Source organism: Prorops nasuta, unplaced genomic scaffold (assembly GCF_024137725.1).
Source record: "Prorops nasuta isolate Cenicafe-Biocafe unplaced genomic scaffold, Cenicafe_Pnas_1.2 PNAS00002, whole genome shotgun sequence".
NCBI classification, from domain to species: Eukaryota; Metazoa; Arthropoda; class Insecta; order Hymenoptera; family Bethylidae; genus Prorops; species Prorops nasuta.
Genome location: NW_027116799.1, coordinates 2,450,061 through 2,468,295, shown reverse-complemented (window position 1 = coordinate 2,468,295; position 18,235 = coordinate 2,450,061). Strand labels below are relative to the sequence as shown.

Below are 18,235 nucleotides of genomic sequence, written 5' to 3'. Positions count from 1 at the left end.
AGGGGATTGCGATCCGCCGGTGATTGAGGTTATGGCAGCCGGGGGTCGGTAAGCGAGCAGCAGCCAGCAGCCAAGAGCGGCGACTGCCGCGTTTCTGTTTGTCCAGAGAGCCTAATAATAACGGTACACATTGTCGTGCGACAGTCCCACGCCCGATGCTTATTTAGAAATAGGCGTTACGTCGGCATTGTTGTAAGTGCTCGGTCCGACTCGGTGACTGCCACCACCAGAAGCGTTGGGAAACCAGCCGAGTCAATCTTTGCCCTTGGCTGCTTCGCCTGCTTCTCAATGTGCTGCCCCGCCACGGACAGATTGGAATTCATCACACAAACCAACCTGACCCGGCCTCCGGCTTCATTCTACGAGATCCTGTGTACACGCGTCGTCACAATCTTACCAGGCGTGCTTGTGTTTGTGCCTCTGCGTGTGTATCGTTTCACGCGTTTGTTGATATTTATTCCTATTCGCTGGATCTATCATTAAGAAAAGAACGACGCTCTGATTCCCGCCCTTTTCCAAATATTCCAACGCTATTGACCAATGCAATCCGCGTTCCGTGTGTTTCTTTGTTTATTCGTGGAACGTCGCGATATCCGCGGGATTCCAGCTAGCGGCGTGAAAGCAACGCGAAAATAAATTTTGTATTGCCGTCGGTTCGTCCCCGGGCTACGCATAGAGAACGATAGCTATTTCCGTTAAGAATAAAAAAACGAGTCGCGCTACACACTGTCTGTGTAGCTTCTAAAGATAAAACGTCTGCGAGAGTTTAAGCTAGAAAAATCACGGCGTGCATGGCTATCGAAATGATTTTCAATTGTCCCGAAATAAAGCATCTCTCAGTACCTTAGTCTCGGTGAGTATAACCTATTTAGCAACGCGCGCGCCCTCTCTGTCTCTTTAGCGTCGTGCTCTGCCTTTACGAGAGATTTATCGCGATTAGTGATGTTGTTTGCTTCAATAATTATTTTCACCTTACAATCGTAAGCGCTGCGAGTGCGTTAAACCGCTGGAAATTGAGATACTATTTAGCCGAGTGTAATTTGTTGCTCGTTAATGACTCTAAACAGTCAATAGAATGTTGCACATTTGTGTTCCAACGACCCGTCTAATTAGCGGGGCTCGTTCAACGCCAGCCGCGTTTACGTTTTATCAATAAAATCTGTCTATCCCTGCCATCCATAAACTATGTATACTATAGCGCGAGCGCAAAATCCAAATGAACTTCCACGAGTCTCTATAGTTTTACGGTTACTTTCTCCCCATGTACGGCCTATACACACTGTACAGTACACGCGTGTGTGTGCGATTCTTCTTGCCTTTTGAATCAACGAACAAAACCGCGAAAGGAGTCGGGCAAGCGTCGAGTCACGTGACATTGTTGTAAAATGTGTGTAGAGTAAACACGAAGAGGTAAGAAAGAAGTCTATGTTGTGAAAAAAGGGGGGGGGGGGAAAGACAGACACAAAATTTGTACATTAGTGTGCGCGCGAACGCTAGAGAGGTAGAGAGAGACGCGATGGAAAAGTTAGTCGATACGTCAAACTTCAACACGCAACTAGCGCCAACTCTTGCTCTCCTTTGGCGAAGAAAGCTGCTGGTTTTTTTGCGTCTATAGAGTATAGCTCGGTGTACGTTGGCCAACGAGCGAGCGAGCAGTAAACATGGTGCACTAACCTGAAAGTTAGTGATGTATCGAAGAGCCGTGGCGAGATCCGCCAAACGTCAACTCGCACGTATCGAGCCAGGAGGAAAAGGAAAGGTTATTAGCCCGACGAGGCAACGCCAATGCCAACTCTATCTAGCACACGTACAACTTACACTCTAGCCACTCTGCTAAAACACACGGTATATTCTTCTGGTTGGAGGAGATGGGAAGAGAGAGAGAGAGAGAGAGAGAGGGATTGAGGAGAAGAAAGGAGAGGGGGGGGGGGCAGAGCTAGAGAGGGAGAGAGAGAGAGAAGGCAGTGGCGCCTCTCGAAATAATCGGTTCTTTCGCTCCTCGCCGAGCAGCGAAGAGGGAAGAGGAGTGGGAGATTGAGTATGGATAGGAGGGGGGATCGGAGATAAATATCCTTTTCCTCCTGTCACAGGACAAACATTGAAAGGCTGTTGAGAATATAATAATCGTGCTAACCTGAGAGTCTAGCGAGGAATCGAAGCATACCAGCAGCGGAAGATAGGCAATGAGCCGCGGTTCCAGCGACCAGAATTCCACCGGCGATCGGCATTCGTGTTTTCCTCCCCTTTCCCCGATCTTGCACACCGTCGTTGGCTACCACCTCTTCTCTTTCCTCTTGTTTCTCTTCTTCTTCTTCCTCCTCCTCCGCCTCTGATCCTTTTTCGCTCGCTCTCCTTCTCTCTCTCGCACTCTTGTTCCTTGCACCAAGAATGAGAGTGGCGTGGAGGTGGGGAGGGGGGGTCTGAGCGGAGGAGGGGAATCAAGGAGTGCGTGTGCACAGTGTTAAGGGGAGAAGGAGAGGGAGAGAGAAGAGAGCGAGGGACAGAACGCACCCAACCTAACCTCTCTTCTTCTTCCTTGGCAAAAGGAATACACACAAGTACTACAGCTTCCCCGAGGAAACGCCAGAGGATCTTGCACTTCCACTTCTCCCTCTCTCTTTCTCTCTCTCTCTCTTTCTCTCTCAGTCAACACGCGTGTCTCGATATTCTCACCGGTTTTATTAAAGTCCCTCGCTCTGGCACTCTTTATCTAATACGTGTACTATATATGTGTGATATTTATACGTATACGGGTATGCGTGTACCGAAACGTATTGGTGAGTTCCTGGCACTGTTTCCCCTGCGCCGACACACACACACACACGCACACACAGACGCACAGCAGACGCACGCACGTACGCACACGGTTGAAAGCGCGGTGTACAGGTAGTACACACTCTCCGTGTATACCGGAAGGAGAAAACACGTTCCAGTAAAGGGAAGGCCGGAAACGAGCGCGTGCGGGTGTACCTAGCGAAATTCCAGCCAGGAAACTCGTGGAAACTCCGGAAAAATCACTACGACTGACACACGGCGGAGGTAGCGACGATTTTCACACAGAACCTGCACATGTATGGTAGAGGCACAGACACACACACATGCGCGCACACACACAAACGCAGGCACCAAGGGAGCAAAAAAGAATTCCCTATTTATTGGAAGATGAGAATCGAGTTTTGATGGTAGTGGTATGGTAGGGGATAGTTTTATCTCGTGGTCGGACGGTATTAGCGGTTAGGCACGTTGTCGTTGCACATGTCATGGTGCGTGCTGGTTTAAATCGCGGAATGGCCGCGTAGTCCGGTTGCTCGTGGGCCCTGACGGGCCCTCAGGGTTACACGAGCGCGTTACTGCACTGTCAGACACGGACTACGAGACGAGTGCGAGGCGTGCATGGCCGAACAGCGACTGTCGACTCTCGGACTCCTCCGCTCGCGAGGCACAAGCGGCGTTGCCACATCTCCATCTCTCTCTCCACTACTACTGATACTACTACTACTACTACTACTATTACTAGTGATACTACTACTACTCTTGTTCAGCGCTGCTTCTGCCGCTACTTTTGCTACTTCTGCCACTTCCACTTGGACTTGGACAGCCCCGACCACGACGAACACGGCGGCCACTCTCGATCCGCGATCAACCTCCTCTCCCTCGGCCACCACCGGTCGACAGCAGCCACCACGACCACGACGACCACCACCACCACCACCACCACCACCACAGTCCCTGCGTTCTCGTCGATTCCTCGTCGCTCTACACTCTTCCATTCGATTTCTTCTTTCTCTCTCTCCTTTCCTTCCTTTCCCCCTCCACTTATTCCGCCTTCTTATTAAACATTAATCCACAGCATTGCTCCATAAACAACGCTCCTCTAGTCTCAGTCGAAATCCTTCTACAGTGTCCCATTCACATTCTGAATTCTCCGCTCTTCCAAGTTTTCAGATATCCTCCGTTGGATCTGACTGAGATCGACGAGCGAGTTTTGAATCGCGCGAGAAGATGCGACCGAGTACGAAGCAACGAGCCAACTGGCCACATCTGCTGCCGATTTGCTCCCGAGCAGCTCTGTTCTCTGTTAACTGCGGAGAGCGATCGGACAGTCTGGCTCTGGGCTGGTGGTGGTGCCTGGCTTGGTCTCTTACTCGCTCCTTCGCCGTTCGCCTCTCTCTCTCTCTCTCTCTCTCTCTCTCTCTCACTCTGCCTCACTCGCTCGCTCGCTTTCTTGCTTTCTTGCCAGTCTGTTCGTTCGGTCTGCTCGTTGCCTGCCTTCTCGGATCGGCCGAGCCGAGCCTATGCCAGCCAGCCATCTCTCTTTCACACACCAACAACCTCCTTCTCCACCCCCCCCCCCCTGTCATTCACTCGCTTCGCTCCTCTCCCCATCCTTCTCTCACTTCCCTCGACTCTCGCTCGCTCGTACTACTTTCCTATCCCCCTCGCTTCCCGCTCTCTTCTGCCCCCTCCTCGCCTCTCTCACTCATTTAGTCTCCTTCTCTCTTTCGAATGAATGGTTTCGTTCGAGAGGGCGTCCGCTCCGTAAAGTCCCGATCGTCTCCGGAAACTCACGAGCTACGACTTCCCGCATTAAGCCGCTTCTTGAATAAAATTCCATTCTTTCTTTCCCCGTATCTCCCTCTGCTCACCCACCTAGTCGCTGTAATCCCGTAAAAATCTTCTCCGTCTCTCTTTTACTACCCGTATCCCCCCCCTCTATTCCTCCCTTTAACATCTCGCTCTTTCCCTTTCTCTCTACCTTTGGTGAAAATTCGCCAACCTGCCGCATCCTAGGAAAGGCTCAATGAATTTTTCGTGTACCCCTCTACACGGGGTTGCTCACTGGCCCTGTCCCCCCCCCCCGCTTTTAACGCTTTTCATGTGTGAAATTGTACGTGTTTGCAGTGCGGCGCTTCACTTTGTTACAAGTGCACCGCGAGCTTTTCTTCCTTTTTCTCTTTTCCTTTCTCTCGCTTCCTCCATCCCCCCTCCTCGCCTTAACCCTCTTTCTTTTTCTCTTCCTTCAGCTCTTCTGGTTTCCGCAATTGACGGCAATTTCGGAACTCCTCTTCTAACGGTAATCCCATTGCCGTTTAACAAAGCTCGCATAATCCGCTGTTCGCTAAGCATGAGCGCAACTGCGCACTTTGCGGCGTTTCTCTCGCTCGCTCAGTCGATACACGGTGGAGCAGCGGGTGTTTTACTATGAACTCTCGCATTCGCGTTTTTTTTTTCTCGGTGGGGAAAATTCTGAGCAGCATTTTCTTGGTAAGATATTGGAAATAAGCCCGGTGGAAACAATAATAAATTGGTTGGCAGGCATCGGTCCGCATTGCGTGCAGCATGCTTCATGCTGCGAGAAAGTGGAACAGTATTTTAAGCTGAAAATCAGTACCGATTAAAGAGACTGCTGCGTCTGGCAAACTAATTTATGCACGAATAATAACACTGTGTATATTTTTGTTTGTAAATTTGCTAAACGCACGCTCGGGCAGCCTTGAATTTCTTTTTCAACAAGGCTACGTTTAATTTCTTATTGTTCATGCTAATACCCTTATTTTAATATTTTCAGCTTTATTATATAAACTTGGATTTTCCCTTCTCTGTTTTACCGACTGAGCGCTTGTCACTTATACACTGTATGCGTTTTTCACTTTTCTTGGATTACGAAGGAAAATTTATACAATAAATTTTCATTATTTCATAAATGATAAAAAGTTTAGCCTGATGTTATAATTCCTCATCCTATTATTATTCGTTGATAACTCATTTATCAAATTTTGAATAAAAGCAAGGTAAGTCATCGCGTGAACAAGTAGCGACATCTGACGGCGAACAAGCAGAAGCAGAAGCTCCTGCAGCTGCGATTTGTTTCAAACGTGTTATTATATCACGGATAACGAAATAACACGCACGTTTCTCACGTTAAGTTCAGCCACATTTTCTATCTAGCCTCTTATTTCTATTCATCGTGTTTTTAATCACCTGCGTTATATGCTTTATTGATTCTCTTAAATACTACTTGTATCTCGCGCTGTTTATGCAGGTATCGTAGCTGAAATCTTTGCGTCACGCTTCTATTTTGCCATTCGTAAATAATAACACGCAGACCCGTCGCTGTGTCGTTTGGAGAAACCGTGACTGACCAAATGGACTAGTGAGATAACCTGTTAAATTACAGTAGCGTTACACACATAAACAGAATGTCCTGCGTTAACCTTTTTATAAAGCAACGTGGTAAATATTTACCTTAGAGGGAAAAAATGTTATTCTACCTAGAATAGTCCCTTGCTTCTGTATTGTTTATCATCGAACGGTCTGAGTACCAGAGAGAAGTAGATATTCGAGAATACTATAGAATTATCGAAGCATTTCGCTTCACCTGCTTTAGGAGTGAAACATCTGCGGCGCAATTTCAATTCGTGCATCATTATTTTCCGTGACCGCGCATCACCGATTCTTCTGTCTCCTCAAGCATGGAAATTAATCAACCTCAGACCGCGATCACGAATCCTCTACGCCACTAAAGTGCGACGTCCTTCGATCACTCCACGAACACTTACTTTCAAACACCAACCGGAACCATCCCTTGTTACTCTCCAGACTTTATTTTCATTCTTCTCGCCTTTATTCTCCAAAAAGGCTTTGTCTCCATTATCAAATTACAGTAGTGAAAAACCAGCCATCGCGATGTAACATAATCGATATAATTTAATAGCTATTTTCTTTTATTCCTATAACATATCAAACTGATGAAACAGATCCATTAAGAAAATTACCCAACGAACGTATCTTTAATTTCATTTATTTCATTTATCAAGATTAAAAGAGGACAAGTCCTTTCAATTGCAGCTTGCAACGTCAATTAAAAATATAATATCCAAAGCGTCGAATGAAAAATTTACCAAGGAAAGCGCACGTGACTTCATGCTTTGTTTTGATTCAATAAATGTCAGCGTATCGAAATGGATTATCGATTGGAAAATTGAAGTATTCCGTTAAGATATTCCGTCGCAGTGACTTGGCCGTATTTATGCTGTGCTGGCGGCCCTTGCACAACCGTGGAAACATACATTACCGATATAAAGAATCGATAAAACATCCACTTCTATATCCTCCTATTAAAAAAAACAGGAATAATTTTTCATCCAGCCAAAGCACCATCAATTATCCTGCGGTTGTCTCGTGTTTCCACAAAAAAACAAACAAAGAGTGTGTAATTTTTTGTCAACGCGCCATCTGAAAGTAAAATCCGAACGCTTCGCGTAAAACTAAGGGGAGAGCGAAGAATCAGGGTTTATAAACTTAATGGAACGTAATAATTGGTGTAAAATTTAAATCGAGGAGAAAAGAGTCATGTTGATGCAAATTTTGTTCTCCATGAATTCTCGTTGGGTCTTAATGGAGTTTGGAAACTAATTGCAGAAATACGAACGGCGAAAAATCAAGGGTTAATAAATATTAATGCAATGTACTAATTAGTATAAATTTTAAATCGAGGGGAAAATAGTCGTACTGATGCAAATTCTGTTCTCCATGAATTCTCGTTGGGTCTTAATGGAGTTTGGGGGCTAATTATGTCAATAAGAAGTAAATGTCGAAGTAGCCAGTATTGTTTTGATCGATTCCCCTATAAAAAAAAAATAACTAATTACTATAAACTAAAGTATATGAGTAATGAGCACAGTAACGATGATTAGAAATAAAAAATACCGAAGCAGATATTACAATTTTGGTTTACACTTATCAGAGTGAATGAATGATTAGTGGCAGGTAGTGGGAAAATGCGGGAAAACTTATATGTATATATATATATATATATATATAATGACAGCGAGCGCGACACAACGTGGACTCGATATAATTTTCCCACGACGAGTCCTTTCACTGACGCAGGATATGAAAAGAGTTGAAAGAGAAGGGAGGGGGGAGGGGGCTCAATCCGCATAGTAGAAACTTTTATGCCAGGAGAGTGAATATCGATCGATTTCAATGGCCTAAGAACGATTCAAAGCGAGCTTTATCTACATCCGGAATCGGCCGGTCGACCAAAGGACTGCACAAGAACAGGTGCCAGTTTATTCCGTAGCGGTAAGCCTTGCAATGTCAACCAGTTTTTCTGCAGACACTGAAAAAAGTTGCACCGAGAAAAAAGACCAGTGAGCGCAGTGACGTCAGCAGCAACGCCGAAGGGGGCAAAACTAAAATCGGCCTTGCAACGATCCCCGCGGAGTCCTGCAGGTGATGCAGTCCGCAATTATCAAGAAATGCATCGACTTGCTTAACGATTCGGAAACCTCCAACGGTACCGAGATGATTGGCCGATATGAAATTGCGCAAGGAGCGTGTCACGGACCAATCGCCGCCTTCGGAATCCAATTGGAGCGTCAGACTTTATAATCCAGACTGGAAAAAAGCAGTCGGGGAGGATAAATCGATGTACCAGACACACAGGTAGGAGGTCTCGTTGGGCGTGGAGGATGATGAGCTGTTTTACCGTTTCAGGTGGGGACCACAACGTTGCACGGTAAGGAATCATGATTTACCGAATATTGGTACAATAATTATAAATGCGGGCATTGTCCGGTGAATGTGTCGTGGGCCAATTGACGCGGGGGATCCAATTGAAGCGTCAAACTTGATAACAGAGTGGAAAGGGTAGTCGGGGAAGATAAATCGATGTGTTGGACAGGTAGGACGTGTAGTGTTTTTGAGGTGGAAGATGGGTTATTTGTCCGTTCGGGTGTAACGTAACAAATTTGTAGAAAAATTGCAACACTGTTATGAGCAATTTTTGGTAACCTAAAAATCTGTATTTATAAAATTATGTTTCATAGGAAAAAAATGTAGCAGTGATAAGTAGTCAATTATTCTTTTACAACTCTGAGTAAATTTACAGAGACGTGCATTATACAAAATTGCCCATGATTATCTTTGTAATTATTATACAAATTTTGTAGTGAGGGCAAATCGATGTGCCGGACACGGCTGGACGTTGTGTTGGGGGTGGAAGATGGGCTGTTTGTCCGTCCAGGTGGGGACCAACGCTTCAAGCTAAAGGGTCATGATTTCATGGGTGTTGGTACAATATTTATAATCGAGCATTGTCTGCGAAGCGCAGGCGTGCTCGACTAGCTTCCACCTGTACGAAAAGACTAACCCCCGACCTCGAGAGTCCTGCTCCGAGCTCGCTGTCGATCACACCACTCCGAGTGTCTATCTCTCTCTCCCTCTCTCTTTCTCTTAGTTTTCTTTCACTTAACCTATCCTTAACTTTGTAGAAACTTAGAAATGCTGCTAAATCTCCTCATCCTCCCCTTCTTTCTCGAACTAGTCCACTCGCAAACATCCACCACCATCCGTAAGTATTCGGTCTTCGACGCTGTGACAACACACTCGCACGCCATTTTGGAGAACCGACTTTTCTCTGCCGATGCTGTATTTTCAACTTTAGCTCTATCGAATCAGTGCTATAAGCTTCTCTAACCTTGACACTCTTTGGTTTTTAACTAGATTGTTTAATTTTATTCCGAGTATCATCATTTTAATTCTTCAACTTCAACTTCCGTTCCATCGAATCAGTGTGAACAAGTTCTTCCTAACCTTAACTAGCACGTTTTGCACTTGTTACTTCAATTTTTTAATTATATACTGCAACATTCTTAAAATTAGAACTCTTGTTCATTGGGATTAATCGATATAGTATGAAAATAATAAATATCTGTATGTTTTCAGTCGTCGTGGTGGAGGATGCTGATGCAAACGTTTTAAATTTACTGAACGATGCGGTATCCAGTGCTGAAAAGGAGCTGGGAGGTGATACCATTAAAGTTCTTGTGGCCACTGTAAGGGTTGACAGGAACGACGTAGAGGGGAGCTATCAACATGGTAATTTTTTCATTAATTAAATATTTATTTAAACTCGGAATCACTCGTTTAATAAAAACCTGTAATTTCAGTCTGCGCAGCTTTGTACAACGGTATCAGTATGATATTGGACATGACGTGGACAGGCTGGGATAAACTTCGAGCCATAGCCAATGAATGGGGAATAATTTACAAGCGCGGTGAATGTAGTATTAGTCCTTACGTGCAAGCAGTCGATGATTTACTTGTTGCCAAGAATGCAACCGATAGTGCTTTAATATTTGAAACTGAAAAGGGTATAAATATTGTCACACTCATATACCTATATATCTATAAAACATTAATTTAAAATAATCTCCATTGAATTAACTCCTTGCAGAACTCAATCAAACTCTCTATTATCTAATTGGTAACTCCATCATAAGATTGGTAATTATCGACGAATTGACGATGCAATCAGTAGCCAGTATTAAGGTTATGAGACCAGCACCTTCTTACTTCGTGATTTATTCAAGCACAGCTGGAATGGAGGAGAAATTCAAAGCGGTATATGAAATATTAGGATATGCACCTCATCGATTAATAATGAGAAACCGATAAAACACTGAAGCTATATAGTCGATAAAATCATATGTTCTCCGCAGGTAGTAGACGGTGGATTGGTTAAGAGAGATGGCGTTTGGACTTTGGTATTCACCGATAACAACTACAAGGACTTTTCATATTTCTCAGCCGAAACTCAATTGAACGTCTCTTATTCTGTCTTCAGCATGAAACCAGAAGTCTGCTGTCGTTTGCTTGGCGAACCACAGTGCATCTGTCCACAAGACTTTCAGGTATGGAAGAAAAATCTCTGGAAATTTAACTGAATTAATTACTAATTATATACATGCACTCACGTTTGTATCTTTGTTCTTCAGATATTTCCATACTACTTCAGAGGACTGATATCATTGATAGTAAACGTGCTGAACGACGTACAAAAGTCTGGTGTAAGCGTGGAGGGAAAACGAGGACAGTGCAATGTAGCAAATAATTCAACTGTATCGAATGCTACCAGGGAATCTTTTGTTAAAAATTTAAATAGCGTAAGAATACACTCATCCCCTTCGGCCACCCTATCAGTTTTAAGAAAGGAGATTGAATTTTATTTTTTCAGAGATTGACCAGTAACGACACTTTCGAGTTCTGGCAAGAAAAGTCTTTGCTGAGTTACAGAGCAGAGATCGACGTTGATATAGTGCAGCGTGATAAGAATATCGAGCGTTTGGCTACTTGGACCAGAAAGACGAAAATGAAAGCGGCGCCAGGGATGAAGATCGAGCCAGCGAGACGATATTTTCACATAGGAACTGCTGAAGCAATTCCATGGACAATGATGAAGAGGGATCCTGTAACTGGGAATCCCATTAAGGACGAGGAGGGCAACGAGATGTACCACGGTTACTGCATAGACGTAATTGAGAAGCTCGCGGAAGTCATGGATTTCGATTACGACATTATAGTTCCCAAAGATCATTCGTTTGGAAAGAAATTGCCCAATGGAGACTGGACTGGCTTGGTCGGTGATCTGGCCAGAGGAGTAAGATTTTTTATCTCTATTCTTTTTCTTTTGACAATAAAACAGTCAACCACAATTATATTCTACAATGACTTTACTATTAGTTTAATAAACTACTGCTTTTCAATTGGATTTAATTTTACGAGATTTAAAAGAGTATTGTTTAATGGAGCTAATATTCGGTTGGTTAATATTTTATTTTCCTCTGCAGGAGACTGATTTCGTTGTGGCTGCTTTAACGATGACCTCGGAAAGGGAGGAAGTGGTCGATTTTGTTGCTCCTTACTTTGAGCAGTCTGGTATTTTAATAGTTATTAGAAAACCAGTTAGAAGAACCTCGCTCTTCAAGTTTATGACAGTGCTGAGATTAGAAGTTTGGCTGAGTATCGTTGGTGCTTTGACTCTAACTGGAATTATGATCTGGTTGTTGGATAAATATTCGCCATACAGTGCTAGGAATAATAAACGATTGTATCCATATCCTTGTAGGTAAGGATAAAATGTGGAGATAAGTTTTTTATTATTTTACGTGTAACGATAGATTCCACAGAAGTATGAGATTTTTATCGATTACAGGGAGTTTACGCTGAAAGAGAGTTTTTGGTTTGCTTTGACTTCGTTCACTCCTCAGGGTGGAGGGGAAGCACCAAAAGCTTTATCCAGTCGTACCTTAGTTGCTGCTTATTGGTTGTTCGTTGTTCTCATGCTTGCAACTTTTACTGCTAATTTGGCTGCTTTCCTCACTGTCGAAAGAATGCAGGTAATCGAGAGTTATGATTATTTGAAAAATTGTTTCTTCATTAAAGTCAATCCTGAAACTAATATTGATTTCCTTTGAACTCTTTTAGTCTCCAGTCCAGTCCCTCGAACAATTGGCCAGACAATCAAGGATAAACTATACCGTTCTCGAAGGCTCTGCGACTCATCAGTATTTCATCAATATGAAGAATGCTGAAGATAAATTGTACACCATGTGGAAAGAAATAACTTTGAACAGTAGCAGTGATCAAATAGAATATCGCGTCTGGGATTATCCAATAAAAGAGCAGTATGGTCACATTTTGCAGGCCATTACTCAAGTGGGACCAGTCAAAACAGCCGAGGAAGGCTTTAGAAAGGTGGGCGAGGATTACTCCAATAATGTCACGTTTAATTAAGTTTTCCTTGATTTCTCAAAGTTTTCGTCATAGGTGATAGAAAGCGAGAACGCGGAGTTTGCCTTTATTCACGATTCGTCGGAGATCAGATACGAAGTAACGAGAAATTGTAATTTGACTGAGATCGGTGAAGTTTTCGCTGAACAACCCTATGCGATTGCTGTGCAGCAAGGAAGTCATTTGCAGGAAGAAGTTAGCAGAAGGTGAATCATCAGGAAAATGCTGAGATTTTATTTTTCTGTCAAATGTAGTTATTACTAAGAACTCGTTTATTCATCTTTTTCGTACAGAGTATTGGATTTGCAAAAAGATAGATACTTTGAGAATTTAGCATCAAAGTATTGGAACCAATCCATGAAAGCCATGTGTCCGAATTCTGATGATAACGAGGGTATCACACTGGATAGCTTGGGTGAGTCTAAGAAAAATAAATGAATGGACAACTCTGCAGACAGAATAAAATTGTATAAATTAATTTTATATCTTAGGTGGTGTTTTCATTGCAACATTGTTTGGACTCGCTCTGGCCATGATCACATTAGCTGGTGAGGTTTTGTATTACAGAAAGCGGAAGTCTTCATCGATTGGCTCGCAGAAGGTGAAAAATCTGGTGAGGGAGAATGAAAACGAAAAGGCCCTCATGCAAAAATTGGCATCAAAATTGCAAATGAAACCAGCACCAACGGATAGAGCATTCGCTAGAAATTTGGGACAACCCCCTCGAATCTCTCACATTTCGGTTTACCCACGAGATTTTCCCTTTAAAGAATAAATAAAAGTAATATTTCATGCAAGCTATAAGTTTAATTGGAAAAATTTTCTATTGATTTTCCAAGTATTTTTACCTATTACTATTGCTCGATCATCGATGTATTCGAGTAAAAATAGGAGAGAAAAATGTTTATCAAGTGCCTTTGCTGGGTGTGTGATATACTTTGGCAATAAACGATAAATTCAATATCTAAAAAGAAACGAGTCATTTAATTGTATTTTAATTAGGTATAAATTATTTCTACCACTTAGTTATCCCAGTATCATGATCTTATCAGGAGAAATGGTCAAGGATAATAAGAGCTGTCGTTGAGTTCGTGTTATCGAAGTCTCCGAATAATTTTTATCAAATTCATTGGTAATTTGGTTTGATACTTGGGGTTGATGTGTGGCATTTGTATGCAAATGACCATCCTTTGACCGGGGCGAATACGCCGCTGATACGTGAACGGCTTTCGCGAATTGCGAAAACCAGTGGCGTGTGCAAAACAGCGAAACGCCATCGGCCAGCAGACCAGCCGTGAAATTTAAACGCTACGCTCGACAAAGAATATTATTTTTCCCTATCTATCCCTCCTAAGCTATCTCTTTCTCCCACTCTGTTCCCTTAAAAACAAATAAAACTGCACTCTGCCCCTGTATATCTTCGTATTTATTTTACGTCCTCGAGTTTTGCCAATGCGAATACTTTGTCCATCGATAACTCGATACGTCGCATTCGTCTTCACCTCTCTCATTCTTTTACCTTAAAAACAAATAAAACTGCATTCCCCTCCCCCCCCCCCCTTTCTCCACCTTCGTACTTATAATTTGAATCCCTAAACCTTTATGCACTGCGAATACTTTGTCGATCGATCACTCGATATATCGAATTCTCTTTCTCCTCCCCTCACTCTTTTTTTGTTTATTGTTTTTCTTTTCCTTTTTTCTTTTTTTTTTTTTTTTTTGATTAGACATGTTCCAGATTCCTGACCAGCGTGAAAAATACCCGATGACGTATGCGGTCAATGATCTCGGTGACGCTTTCACTTCTCCATTGTTTCCATTTTCTCGCGGAAATTGTGCAAAAACCGAATTAATTCAAATTCAGCCCAATTGAATTGATAAAATTTTGCACAAAATTCACCCTATGGAATTCTATATGAAATTTAAGCATAAAATTTGAGAAAATTCATGAACTACCGTCAATGACTTCAGGATATTTTACAATAGAAATTGATCATTCTTCCAGGCACTCGTGAGTGACGAAATCTTTTTACGAGTTCATTATGCGATCGTAGAGCTTCGTACTTATCTACAGCTGCGTTTTCTGGAAAAGAGAGTTCAATTACGTAAAAGGCAGAAGTTAGGCGTTTTTAGGTGCGTCGAGAGAGGTGGATTTTTCACGGCTGATAACACAGGTGTCTCCTGTACATTGGAGAGCTGGAAGCTGTCGAGCTTCTATTGTAATGGAGGGTAGGAGGGGGGGGGGGGGTCGTTCTTGGTCCGCAAAGTCAATATAAAGCCAATTCACAACGAGGAGCGCTCATTTCGTGGGAAAGTGATGTGAACCGTCGAACCGTAACTAGAACAGAGAAAAATACATCACGGTGTTTCTGTAAATGAATCTCCAAATGCAATTATGAACTGCTATAAGGTTAGTGACATATCGCAATTAGAGAGAAAGAATTTCATCACGGTTACATCCATGTCATAAAATAATTGTCAATCGTAAAAATTGTTATTTCAGAAATATTTGGTGTTGTTCGCCTGGATAGTACTGGTTGCTGCTGACTATGAATACGAACGGTCCAGGGATAGTGATTTTCACGGGGACCAACACCTCAGCGATTCCTGGTACCACGGTCCCCACGATGGATATTACTCTGCCTCCGAAGCGGTGGCCAGTCACAACTACAAAAAAATACCTACCGAGATCAAGAACATGAAAAAGGGCCTAATGCCTTATTACACATTGACGGGCAAGGAGGATCCAAAATTCAAGGATAAAATTCTAAAATCCGGTGCTCCTCACTGCCAGGAAATAAAGAAGAAGCGTTCATCCGCTGGAGGAGAAAAGTCTGACAAGAAAATGTCCACGTGCTACACGTAAGCAAGAGAATGTTTTTGAATTTATATTTCTATGTTGTTGATCAAATTCAATTTGATTGGATAATGAATTTTTTATTTATATGTAGCTGCAAGGATCCAAAGAAAGGTTTGGTTTTCGAGCACTGCTCCTTCAAATCACAACCACAACCTGGTTCTTCGTCGAGTTCGCCAAGGTACCGAAGGTCGCAGCTTCAGAATGGGGATATCGAAGGATCAGCTTCGACCAAGGAAGACCTTCCGAAGGATTCTTATCGTTTTGGTGAAGAATTCTTCTCTTCTGCCAGTGATGAGATCCCAGCTGAGTATAAAAAACATGCCGAGCATTGCGATAAAGTCGTGAAGGATTCGATGGTCTGCATGGTCTGCAAGGATCCGAAGACCAATGGCAAGTACGAGCAGTGCTCGTACGTTTCGCAGCCGAAGGAAAAGCAGTACGCGTATTCTAAATCGAGTTCCTATGGGAAACCGGAAAAGTCTTCGTCGAAGGGTGAAGAGGAAAATCCCGAGGAAGCCCAGGAACGCCAGGATTACAAGGTACCAGAAAGTTCCGTAGAGTCTCACGAGGCCTATGCCACGAAAGACAAGGCGAAAAGTAAAAAATACAACGAGGGCTTCGAACGAAGCAAGGAAGCGGAGGAATCTGCGGATTGCAAACAAGTCGAGAGGGAAAAGGAAATCTGCACGATCTGCAAGGATCCAAAAACTGGAGAGAATTACGAGAAATGCTCCTACAACTTCCAACCAAACGACAAAATCTATAAATACACTCGGTCTAAGAGTTTTGGATATCCGGAAGTATGAATTTTGCTTTTTCTATATTCAATATGCTTTTTTATATATTATTTTTATTTCAATAAGATTGAAAACGAGTTTTTTGCAGACTACGGATGATACCAAGAATCCTGAAAAAACCGTGAAGAAGTCCTCCGAAGAGGAAGCTGAAGAGTCTGCAGAGTTCATAGCAGATTACTCGATTCCTTCGAGTTCGAAATATTACAAATTTGACGCGGAACCTTCGGAGAAGCAGGAGACTGAAAAGGACGAGGATGAGCCCTCGAAATATTCCGAGTCACGGGAAGAGGAAAGTCCCTGGAAAAATTCCAAGCCGGTACAATCTTATCCTAGTTATTCCTTGGAGAAAAAAATACCATCTACGAGTAGCAAAGGAGGCTTGAAATATTCGGTAAGAGAACCTGAGCATTCCGAGGAAGATAGTCAGGTTAATTACGAGACTTCCGCCTCGAAGAACCAGCGAGAAGAAGTACCAAGATACTTGGCTAAGGAGGCCAAATCACCGGAAGATACCTCGTCGAAATATTCTTCGGAGGAGTCCTCCAGTCCTTACGGGGACTACCTCCTATCCAACAGGAGAAAATTCTACGATTCTGGACCAACGACTGATTACGTAAAATCCGAGTCGGAGAAAATTGCCGAGAGCATCGATGTCAGCAACTGTCAGAAGGTCCAGAAGGATTCGATGACCTGTACTGTCTGCAAGGACCCAAAAACTGGCGGGAAATCCGAACAATGCTTCTATTCCTACCAACCGGACGACAAACTCTTCTCTTACAGCAAATCTAAATCTTTCGGAACCCCGAGAGAGTCGGAGGACGAAGCATCCAAAGAGTCGAGCGATAAGAAGGAAACTTACTCGCATCATCCTTACAAATATTCCGAGAGCAAACCCTACCCGACCATCAGGGATCCAGTGGAGACAAAAACAGCGAATTTCGAGTCGAGGAAAACTGGTACCGAAAGTGGAGCGCAGGAGAGCCGGAAGAGCAAGACTGGAGACGCGGTGGATGCTGGGTTTTACGACACCTCCAATAAGAAGGCGGAAATAGACAAGTTCCTGAAAGAGTTCCAGAACGAGGATCATGTCAATTGCAAGAAGGTCTCAAGGAATAAGATGACCTGTTACCAGTGCGTGGACGAGACTGGTGTGCAGAAGGAGGAATGCGTTTTCGTGCAGACTGGGCAGGAACCGGAAGTGGACCATGCGGTTCACCGGAATTATCCGAATGAGTCCGAGTCGAGGGAAGCCACGAGGATCAGGAAACGAAAACCAAGGCAGAAGGTTGAGAGCGAAGTTCTGGAGCCAACCGCAGCTGCCAGTGAGACGGTTCAGAGAGTGAGTGAACCTGCCGAGAGTGAAGAGGAAGAGGTTGAGGGGGATAAGAACCAGATCGACCGAGATAGGGAGGCAGAGGCTTACGATTATGCTGCTGAGACGAGACCCAGATACGATAAGGTTTTCGGGATGACGCTTCCCGAATACATGCTGACCATTTCCGAACACGAGGCAGCTTTTGACGAGACTGTAGCCTCGGCTAGAGACCAGTAGAATTTAATTACACCCTATTCCCATGTAGCAAGAGTATACCAAACATTTTTACTCCGTTCAGAAACGAACCGTAATAAAAACCAATCTTCCAGTTTCATCCAGTCAGGTCTCCCTGTAAATCTCGATTATTCTCTCTCTTCTTGATGCAATTTCCTTGCTCTACCATTTTTTTTTTCTTTATTCGTTTTTCCTAATTTATTGCGTGGCGAACGCCAAGCGAGGGGTGCTAAGTACAGTGAAAACCGAAATCGAGTTGTTATTTAGTGTTTAATCTGTACACGACTGTTGAATTTTTAATAATTAAATCGATTTTTGTTGAAGCGTGATTTCTCCGATCACCTTTATACTTTTTTCCCCCTTATATATATATATATATATTATAGTCCCAATAAGCACGTTCCTATGGCATTCCTTCGAAAGGGGGAGTCAGTCGTGCGAATCGTTAAT

General features: G+C 43.4%; 3 protein-coding genes across 5 annotated transcripts in view; 2 read left to right on the top strand and 1 right to left on the bottom strand.

Moving 5' to 3' along the window:
* The window catches only part of LOC136778485 (uncharacterized), a 39,540-nt gene extending 37,121 nt beyond the window's left edge, over positions 1-2,419 (bottom strand). The window contains exon 1 of the mRNA XM_066735349.1: positions 2,135-2,419. Coding sequence (XP_066591446.1) covers positions 2,135-2,228 — 94 coding nt within the window. The 5' untranslated portion in view covers positions 2,229-2,419. The remainder of the gene's footprint in view (positions 1-2,134) is intronic.
* Positions 2,420-8,299: 5,880 nt separating this feature from the next.
* On the top strand, positions 8,300-13,529 carry Ir8a (Ionotropic receptor 8a). 3 transcript variants are annotated; one of them, XM_066735285.1, is made up of 13 exons: positions 8,300-8,451; positions 9,733-9,885; positions 9,957-10,160; positions 10,244-10,410; positions 10,509-10,700; positions 10,785-10,952; positions 11,024-11,446; positions 11,637-11,914; positions 12,002-12,185; positions 12,274-12,543; positions 12,616-12,785; positions 12,873-12,994; positions 13,071-13,529. In XM_066735285.1, the coding sequence occupies exons 3-13, from the start codon at positions 9,986-9,988 to the stop codon at positions 13,352-13,354; spliced, it is 2,433 nt and encodes an 810-aa protein (XP_066591382.1). In that variant the 5' UTR covers positions 8,300-8,451; positions 9,733-9,885; positions 9,957-9,985; the 3' UTR covers positions 13,355-13,529. The 3 variants fall into 3 exon arrangements, with proteins under 3 accessions (XP_066591382.1, XP_066591387.1, XP_066591374.1); XM_066735290.1 differs by lacking the exon at positions 8,300-8,451 and adding an exon at positions 8,487-8,524; XM_066735277.1 differs by lacking the exon at positions 8,300-8,451 and adding an exon at positions 9,156-9,358.
* Positions 13,530-14,308: 779 nt separating this feature from the next.
* LOC136780374 (axoneme-associated protein mst101(2)-like) lies at positions 14,309-17,788 on the top strand. The gene is made up of 6 exons (XM_066738689.1): positions 14,309-14,356; positions 14,585-14,753; positions 14,922-14,989; positions 15,083-15,441; positions 15,531-16,239; positions 16,325-17,788. The coding sequence occupies exons 1-6, from the start codon at positions 14,309-14,311 to the stop codon at positions 17,786-17,788; spliced, it is 2,817 nt and encodes a 938-aa protein (XP_066594786.1).
* Positions 17,789-18,235: the final 447 nt, after the last annotated feature.